We start from the raw sequence: 10,572 nt of genomic DNA on the forward strand, positions 1-10,572 counted from the left end.
AGATGAGAATGTTGACCCCATGAGCTCAAAGGAGTATAGATTTTGATGATAACAAAACTCAACTAGAATCAAACTAATCTTGTTTTAAGTATTGTGCTTCTCAAAGAACAAAGAAAAAAACTCAAGGAATTCATGATGGATTTATGCTTTTAAAGAAAGAATGAAATTTTTTATAACACAGGATGAATCAAAGGAGATAAAGGAAGAAAATTTTACCTTCCAAAGCTGCATTGAAGATCAAATTTGAAAGTACATGCAGTATAGAAGTTAGTATAGAAGTTAGTTTTAACTTTTAGGATTGCTTGTGAAAAGAATTGAGGAGTACTTATTTTTAATCTCTCAATTTTTGTTTATCCTAAGTTTTCAAAATATCATCAATGGCCTAAAAGTATTTGATTATGATTTAGTGTAAAGTCTTAAAGTTTTCAAAGTTATGCAAAAAAACTTTCCTGATATGCTAACTAGTTTGCTACTAAGTCTGGTATGCTAACTGATTTGCTAACTGACTCAACTCTGCACAATATCGCAGAAATGACAAAATAACGGTTATTTTCTTAAAACTTGAAATTGTAACATTCAAATAAGTTCTTAAACGGTCAGAAATGATCCAAAGCTATAAATACACTTACTCTTGACCATTTTGCACTTAATAAAAATCTCTCTACTGTTCCTAACCTTTTAAGATCATTAAAGCTTTCATTCAAAGTGCTCTAAATTGGTTTTATTGCTCATCATTGGCTTACCTACTCATCTCTTCTTTATAGATTCTATTGTACTGAGTGAGATTGAGTTTTAAACACTTCTTAGCATTTATGAGAGGTCATTCAAGCATTTATTGAAGTTTGATTGTGAAAAGTGTTTGGGATAACACTTAATAGAAGTGTAAAGCTAGTTGTAAAAGCTTTAGTGAGAAGATTTGTAAAGGGCTTTTGTCTCTTACCTTTAAAAGAGAAGAATAGTGGAATGAAGACTCAAAGTGGAATCTTTGAGAGAGTGGATGTAAGCTAGTTGAACCGAACCACTATAAAAATTCAGTGCTCAATTCTCTCAACTCTTACTCTTTAAATTTATGCATTTTTATTTCTGGATTGAAGTATTTTTTGCTGAGTTAAAAATTAATATTATTTTTTGTCAACACTGCTACAAACTGAGAAATTCTGTTTACTGTTGAATCTGCTGATATCTGATATAATTTGACTACTGCTAAATCTGCTGTCAACTGATATATTTATTTACTGCTCTGTTTGTTGTGCTGTGATTTTATTCAGATTACTGAAATTCTTATTGAATGTCAATATATCCTGTTAGATCAATATACTGATGCTTATGAGCCAACTTTGTATCAACTTATCAATTGAGTAATATTGCACATATTTTATAGTAGAAAATTAGGTTGAACCAAGTTGTAATTTTTTAAAGATTTTGAACAAGAACCGAAAAATTATTTTAAAGTCCAATTCATCCCCCTTTTGGACATATTTTGAGACATCAGAGAATTATGCATATAATCAACAGAAGTAGAGTTAAGTTGAACTTCTTTTTTATTAGAGACCTTTATAAAAAGAGCACTAAAACAATCACCAAAAAATTGGAAAATAGTCCAAAACGGCGCCAATAGTTAATCCTGTCTTTACTTTCTTGGACAAGAGTATTTGCCTGTTTCTTCGGCCACCGGTAGACATGTTAGCAACGAGTGTTTATATGCAAGGTAAATGCTCATGGAATGAAGGAAAGAGTCACAACCTCCTTTATTATTATGCAAATGTCATGTCAAAGACATTATTTTGCCACTAAAAAAGTGCAACTTGCACATTCCATCCAGGCTCCAATATTGAGTTATAATGAATACTTCTAGCTGTTGTTAAGGAAATATTGAGTTATAATGAATACTTCTAGCTGTTGTTAAGGAAAAATAAGATGGAATGCAGTCAGAACCCTTGATTTAGACGTGCAAAGGGTTCACATTTAAGTGCACTACTCTGCATTTGGATGGTTAATACTTTAAAGGAAGCTTATTCGGCATGGCCGCACGAATTGAAAACCATCCGATCAAGGCAGATGTACTAGATCAGACGGTTGTTAATTCCTGCATATAGCGAACATTCGCACTGTGGGGAAACAAACCCCACTTTTGTTACTGCTCCTAGGTCAGTGAAGTGTTTTACTAGTTTCTGTTGAGGATTGAGGGAACAGTTTGTCCACTGGCCTGTGTGGCCGGCTCAAGTGATTATATGACAACTGAAATTGGTTAATTAGGACTTCTCTTTCCCCTTGCTTAGCACTGCAGAAAAAAAATTATATTTATATAGAATACTTTTAGACAAACAAACTACAATTTCTAGATTCCAAACTTAAATTCCTCCTCAACCCTCCTGTAAGAGACAAATATACTCGTCATTGGATAACAGTTTCCCACGGTTTGAAGTTGGCTATTGGAAAAGTTGAAACTGGTATAAACTTGCTGGAGATGGAATCCATCATTCATGAAACAGTTCGGAAAATCGCTTACATGCAGACTAAAATGAGTATTATTATTGAACAACAAAACCCTCTCTTTTAATAAATAAATATATCAAAAAAATCCAGAAAATACTTGATGATGTGACTATCAGCTATAAGGACTAAAACCAACAAACAAAAAGAACATAATGTACAGAGAAACAAAAGAACTAGGATGCCTGTGCAAAGAATGCCTGACTATGCTTACATGTAGAAAAAGGGTAACCCTAAAAATATAGAAACAATCTGTCAATAATTCAATAAGGAATACTTCACACGCAAAACAATCCTCCCCTTGTCCACCCCAAGCTTCGCTCCTGTTACCAACCAATGGCCTGGAATATCTTGTGGTCCCTTTGACATTTCGCTTACATCAACTATTTTTGCCAGTTTCCCAACATGGCTTGAACCATCTTCCTTCTTATCACTGGATGCCTTCTCATTTGAAACTGATGATGATGCCCCATTGGGTTGTTGTGCATAAGGATTGGAAGGACTATGGTCCCATACAGAGCGCCTTATTGTACAACCTGGAACTTTTGAGAAGAGGAGTTTGAGATGCAACACATTTTTGGCTCCAAAATCCCAAACACCAAGCTGAGCACCAGTGACAATGTGAACACCAGAGAGATCTCCAATGGAAGTATCAGTGTACTCTATTGGTGCAGTGCTTACATGGGAGAAGTTCTTCCACTTGATGGGTTCAAACCAACGGCTGTCTTGCTCCTCAGGACCTTTCCACTTGGGTGCACCTATAGCTATGTGTGCATCCCAATGTGGCTGAAGAATTTTGGGAAGAGACACAAGATGTTGCAAATGGATGGAGAGTCTGTTTTGCTTAATGCCTTCTAGGCTAAGTCTAAGGCCAGTAACTGGCTTACGGCCAACAGTTACCTGCAATACCATACATGATATGAATTAGGCTTATAACCCCATTAAGAGAGATTGATGTGATGTTATGTTTTTGCTGACAGGTTCTAGCAAAAGGAATTCATGGAAGCTTCAAACGAGAAATTTCCACTAGATAGGAAGGAATATGATGTACACTGAGGAATTTTTTTATGAAAAATTATTCACAGGATACACATTTTTCACATTTTAACTCAAATCCTGAAACAGTTGCTAGATGATGTTACTCCATCAATGCTACTTGTCAAGTACTGGCATAAGAGGTGACTCGTACAATAGTTGAAGCTTTCACTTTAAGGCTTTTCACTCTGATTGTCATCATTCAAGTGATAATTCTTCATTCTTATGTACATTTCAAAAGACATACAAGTTGAAATTACTGTTTTTAAAATCTGCCTTCCTATGTAAGTTATTCACCATGGTTTCCTTCTGGTGGTCATTTTTTGTTTGAATACGAACGTTACTCTTACTAGCATACAAATTCAAGTACCTTTTTTATGAAAGCAACATTTCCCAGAATAAGAATGTGAAGGTGAAAAGAACTAAATTTGCATCCCATTTTGCTGCTGCTTTCAATTCATCGTGCACCAACTCTTTATTTTCTCTTTCAATTTTTACATTTCCATCATTTATTTCCTTTTAGAAACATAAGGGAGACAAATCTTTAGGCATTAATTTCTATCAGCATCTATGAAGGTTTTACAACTGCAAAAAATTACCTGATCTGGGCTGATATAGAGCTTGGGGCCCATCAAGCTGAACTGAAGGGATTGGCAAACAGGCTCCTTTCTTTGAAGGTTGTTCTGCTCTGGAGCCCAAACCCGAGCAATTTGGAAATCCAAGAAATATTGCAAATCCTCTATGGGTGGCTTGTCTGGCAAAAAAAAATATATGATAATTCAATAACCAATATAGTCAAATTTAAAATGAAAATAAATTGTAAAAGATTCCATATAAAAAGTTATTTACAATAAGCCATCTATAGCTGAAATAATGTTAGGCCTTGTTCAAACTTTCCTCACAAATCACTTGATTAAGAGATGCTGGCAACAGCAACAAGGCAGCCATAGGCATGAAGTACTTGAATCTGACTTTATGAAAAATTACAGATATCTCATGAAAGTAAAAAAATATTTTTTGTGAAGTAATTTTTCATGCTCATCGCTTGTTTGTAAGAAAAATAAACATTTTATATCCAGAATACTACTGAAAAACTGCATCACAGTTTCTGTGATCCTTGACTGAAACAGTAGATTACAAATTGAATCAAATTCATTAGCATAGAGACAAAACCAAAATTTTAAATGAGAACTTACACTCCAAGTACAAGTCAATTGCTCTTGCTAAATGCTTTAAGCCAGGCACTCCTTCAAGCAGAGAAATGATTGGTGTAAAAGTCATATTAATAACATCTGGCGCCAACTGCACAGTTTCTGCCCACTTGGCATGACTCTGCTCAAGATCATCACCTCCTCTCCTTCTAAAAATGACTGTTACATCCTACAACAGTGAATTCAATTTTTACTGATTTCTCACAATTTAGAACAGAAAATTATTTATTTATCAAAGGAAACAGGAAGCAAATGAAAGAGAAAACATTTAACAAGGAAAAATGCAATAATATTGCATTCTATCAAAAAAAATTTTTTTAAAAACCAACAAAAATTTTCAAGCGTTAGAAAAAATAGTATCTTGAATTCTTGATTGAACAAAATTAAATAAGCAATGCCATGATAATAACCTTGTCCTTGTATTTTAAGGGGCCAGCACTTGGTTGACTTCTTGAGTCCTGAAACCTTTGATCTGTGATGTCTTTTACATAGCTCTCAATGTCTGACACTAGCAAAGAAGATGACTGGTGCTGCCTTATGTAGACAACATCTCTTCCACCAATTGTTGCAGATGTGACAATATGTGTACCATAGCTTTCAATGAAACTGAAAGGGAGGCAAAAAAAAAAATGCAATTGTCAATCAGAAAGGTGATGCTGTCAAAATCTTCAAGTTTCTCTAGGAATTTTATCAGAAAATTCCTTGACATGCATATGGACACAAGTCATAGGGACACTCTATACTGGAATCAAGAACTCAACATTTATTTGAGCACCACAAAAACCACCCATACAAACCTACCCAATTTGTATTTCATTCTGTTTAATATCAATTAATAAGAAAGTAAAAGATATCATAATTTGGCAACTTCAAAAGCAGGGTGACTTTTTCTCCAAATATTAATGATTTTTGACGCAAATATACTATGGAGCTTCTTGATTTCTAATTCAAATGAAGAAACATCAAAAGAAACTATAAATGGCTCCAAGTTACAACTATGCATTATAGAATTTGTGGCTCGATAACGTGTTTACCTTGCCAAGGATGCAGGATCCCAGGAGTATGGAACAGCCCGCTTGATTTCCTCATGCAAAACTAAATTCAATTTTGCTAATTGAACTTTATATAGAGGAATGAAATGCCCAACCATTGCAAGGGATTTTGTTGCTGCTGCATCAACTTGCCAAGAACCAGTGAAATTGAACATGCCATTAAAGCTTCCAAGTGGAATATGTCCTGATATACCTGATTTCTCATTGAATCTTCCTGCCATCTGAAATTTCAAGAAATAAGCTTCTGTTAACACTAAAATCGATGTAATAATAATTTAACTACAAATAGCAGAAAACCAGAAATCTTTGCTGCAAATAGAAGAAAGTAAGCCAATATAACATATAAAACAATGTAAAAAAGAACATGCTATTTGATCCAGAAAATAAAAGAAATTTATTTATAGATAAGTAGAGACACTGAGACAGAAGTCCAACTTCTACAACAAAGTTTTGGTTCCCCCAGAGTAGGGTTCGCTAAGGGAAAAATCTAGAAACAAATACTAACATTCACCCATTTTGTGATAAATGGCTCCTCTACGCCCCACCACAAAAAATAAATAAATAAATAAATGAAAACAGAGACAATGGCCAACCATGAGGAAACAATTCTCTATATAGATGTGTCATCCATACATATGTCCATTAAATTTATGCAGTTGTATTATCTATATTCTTGCCTGGCTTGATCATTTGTAGTAGCCAAATCAGAATTTTTGGTTAGACAACACTGTTATACTGATACTAACATTAATGGCTCCTCTACGCCCCACCCCAAAAAATAAATAAATAAATAAAAACAGAGACAATGGCCAACTAATGAGGAAGCAATTCTCTATAGAGATGCATCATCCATACATATGTCTATTATATTTATGCAGTTGTATTATCTATATTCTTGCCTGGCTTGATCATTTCTAATAGCCAAATCAGAATTTTTGGTTAGACAACACAGTTATACTGATTAATACACATTGCTGTCTGCTTCTAATTTTAAACTTGAAATTCTTCAATCTTCAACTCAACAAAGCATTACTCCCAAACTCAAAATCTCTTCACGGGAAGGATTTATTTGGATCCTACTAAAGTAGTACTAGGAACAAACTCCCAATAGTGCACACGAGGATAACTCATAACTAGTGCTGTTACCCACAAATTTTCAGGTATTATACTACCAGAAATTCCAACAGATGATAAAACCTGAGAAGATTAAAGCCAGACTCAGACTGGAAATAGATGATACTAAAGAAACAGAAAATATAAACATTTTAACACTCTAAAGAATCACCCTGGGTTGCCTTAATCCCTAATCTGTCTTTCTCAAACAATAAATCCATCTCCACTTATTATCCTCAGCCAAAGCCTTCATCTTTAAGTCCAATTAATCTTAAGGTCTTATGGTTTCGTATAACAAAAATGCACCTATCAGATGCTTTGCGTCATTTACTTTGTTTCTGTTTCAGAATGAAACGTAATTCACACAAATAACAATGTAATGTGGGAGGCTCAAATTTAGCCATAGCACTTCTTTGCTTCACCGATGTAGTCAGCCATTAGGTTCCACCATATAGAAATGGCAACATCAAACACACTCAGCAATTATTTTCTTCTAAAAATCAGTTCACCAAACTAAATTGAAGATGTTATAACAAATCCCTGTTAAAATATAGAGATTTAATTGCATCCAAAGAAACTTAAGGTGCTGCTGCTTTGGTCCATTACGGTAGGACCATCCATGTTAAAATGATAAAACTTCAATTGCCAAATGCTCTAAAAATTTTATCTTTCAGTATGCATTTAACACTATCCAATTAAGTTCAATACAGCAGGGAGCTTAAAGGACAAGAAAAATAAATAAAAAGAAATTCAATATAACAAATATATTTTTTTCATTAATTCCCGTCCTTCATTTGCCGCATCGAAATTGCCAACTAGCAAAATATAGAACAGCTTATTGCTGCAGTTTTAGAAAAAAGAAAATCCCTATAATTAACAGAAGGAAAATCCGCCTTCAAGAGCATCCGAGACAAACAACTTAGGAATGAATCTTCACAACCCGGAGCATAATTATATTAGCGACCGACCAACGAAGAGAAGAAACAGCCAAACAAACCCAATACACCAAAAAAAAAAAAAAAAAAAAAAAAGCATACCTAGATAATGATTTTAAAGGAAACAGATTGAGAAAATAAGAACTACCTCATGGAAGCTGCAAACAGGAATTCTTTCAATGTGCCTATGGCCTTTAGAGCAATCAATATCAACAGAAACATTGGGCAGCAAAAACCCATCAGAGACAACTAGATCCCTGGTATGCTCTTCATCAATATGCACCAACCTGGACCCAGGAGCTCCCTTGCAATACAAAAGCCGTATATCAGATGTGACATCAAACCCACGACCCAAAGCCTGGATTGAGTTGGAGAGAGTAGTGGTCAAAGCATCAGAGCTGAAGCTCATCTTGCTCCTCTTTCTTTCTTCAATAATCCAGGAGGGTTTTCTAGTATCTCATTTCTGTGATTTGTTTCCAGGAAGTTAAGAGGAAAAAGAAATGAGAAATTTCTCTATTTTTCCTGATTGGTGATTCTTGCTTTTGGTAATAATTTGATTCAATGGCTCACCGGTAGGGCAATTTGGACTTTGGAGTTGGTGAGGTTTGTTCTTAATATTGTTGTAGAGCCGATGGTGTTCTTGTTCTTGTAGTTTGACTCTAATAATGTTCCAAAAGCGCGTTGCTTATTCTGTGTGTAATGTTGGTGTAAGAGAGAGACGATTCTAAGTTGACTGGTCATCCTTCCAATCCATCCATCCAACCCTTTCCCACTACTTTCTCTCCCTCTTTTAAAATTCATCCCTTTTACCTGTAGTACGAAGTCGTTTAAAGTTACAAAGTTTGAAATCATCACTGCAACTTTAAATTTCTCTCCCTCTTATCAATAAGCTGGTTGTGTTGAAATCATCACTACAACTTTAAATCTTTAATATGAATTTTAATTAAATTTAAATACATAAATAAATAAATAAATAATTTCTTTTGTAACTTCTATCATAAACCAAAAAAAAAAGAAAAAAGAAAAGCCTCTTAATTTTTTTTAATTCAAATTAGATTAAATTTAATTGATAAATAGATTTTTCTTTTTAATTGGTCTTTGGTGTGCAAGTTATAAAATTAAATTCAACAATTTATTAGTTAATTATTTATATAAGACTTAATATGATCAGTCGAATTGGTAAAAATAATAAATTTATTTTCTTATTAATTAAAATTTAATTTTACTTAAAAACACTTTAAAATCAATTAAAATTTTTAAAATATCACGTGTATGTGAAAGAATAGGCTGAAGTAACTTATAAATTATAAATATAAATTTCATGGTACATGAATTAATGAAATTTCTATATATATATATATAGATAAATAATTTAGTAGGTCAATATACTATTTAGATTCTTTCGACTCATAATGCTTGAATCGTAATGAATTACTGCATTACGAGAGTTGGAGTTGTAACTTTTAAAACCATAATAAATATAAAAATTATATAAAAGAAAAAAATGTTATTATTATTTGGAGAGCCCTGGACACTTTGGTAATAGTGTCAAAAAAGGGATCCCATGCTGGATGCACAGTTGTACAGGATTCAAAGCCATTTGGGTTGGGCTAATTGAACTCCCAACAAACTACAAAGCTCCACTTTCTTTAGTTTGCCTGAAATGGACATGGGCATTGGCCTGGAAGATAGCACAACACGGTCTTGTTATTGAAGAAGGGGAAAATAGCTATGTTCTTTTGGGGGCTCAAAGCTGTATAGACAGCGCCCAATCTCGTCAAATTGGAACATTACAGAGCCAGGCCCATAAAGAACCAGAGACTCTTGGGTCTACTTCAGAATTAAAGGATATTGAGTTCCGAAATCTCACCTAAGGTCAAAACATTGACATGGTAATTGGAAAGTCATCAAACTTGAAGCAAAATGGTGCAATATTCTCCATAAACAAGATAAAAACTTTGGACTTTGGATGTGAAATTGGTAATGATGATGCAGCACTATGAATTTTGTGTAAACGTGAAGTGGAAACCAATGAAATGTAGTAAAGGGAATTCATTGGATAGCAAAATTTTAATTAGGGTAGTGTTAAGGTGGAGGATTTAAAAAAGGCATATTATATTAATGTCTAAAGTGTGGCGGCTTCCACTTTAGAAGTCCACTCATATCTAAAGTGGGAAAGAAAGGGTTGGTGGTGGTTGCCACTTTAGATGTCCACTAAGGGGTAATGTGTCTCACACATTGAATCACTTAGCCCTTCATCAATCTTGTTCTTGCAAAGAAAATGTCAGAGAAAAGGGTTTTCTGCAGAGTCATTATGGCTAATCCAATCTTTATCAATATGATGCAAGTGAAACAAGTTGTTTTGATCATCATTAGAGCTAATTCCATTAATCTGATTTGTTGCTTGACCCAAATTACAGTCAACACACTAGTACCCAATTCACATTACCAATTGGTTCATATTTTATTAAATTCCTGTCAATTTTTTCACCTTTATAAGGATGAAAGATTAGAAATCCTAGAATTAACAGTACGGATCTTGGAAGATAGGTGGCAAAGTTGTGATGGGGATGTTACTTGTCTTTCTTTCTTTCTTGCTGCTTGGGATTCATAATTCTGTGTTCTCATTTGGTCAAGCACCAACTAGTTTTTTATCCCAGAGTGATGGTAATAATCAATTTCTACACTCTCTTTCCCTGCCCCAAAATTCCAACCACAAAAGAAGAGAAATTT

The 10,572-nt window shown here is 34.0% G+C and overlaps 1 protein-coding gene across 1 annotated transcript; it reads right to left on the reverse strand.

Moving 5' to 3' along the window:
• Positions 1 to 2,510: 2,510 nt before the first annotated feature.
• LOC110661136 (MACPF domain-containing protein CAD1) lies at positions 2,511 to 8,579 on the reverse strand. The gene is made up of 6 exons (XM_021819701.2): positions 7,988 to 8,579; positions 5,774 to 6,012; positions 5,150 to 5,345; positions 4,725 to 4,908; positions 4,128 to 4,282; positions 2,511 to 3,393 (listed from the first exon to the last, which is right to left on the reverse strand). Exons 1-6 carry the CDS (start codon positions 8,246 to 8,248, stop codon positions 2,749 to 2,751), a joined length of 1,680 nt encoding a protein of 559 aa, XP_021675393.1. The 5' UTR covers positions 8,249 to 8,579; the 3' UTR covers positions 2,511 to 2,748.
• Between the last annotated feature and the right edge of the window lie 1,993 nt (positions 8,580 to 10,572).

Source organism: Hevea brasiliensis, chromosome 18 (genome assembly GCF_030052815.1).
Source record: "Hevea brasiliensis isolate MT/VB/25A 57/8 chromosome 18, ASM3005281v1, whole genome shotgun sequence".
Classification (NCBI taxonomy): Eukaryota; Viridiplantae; Streptophyta; class Magnoliopsida; order Malpighiales; family Euphorbiaceae; genus Hevea; species Hevea brasiliensis.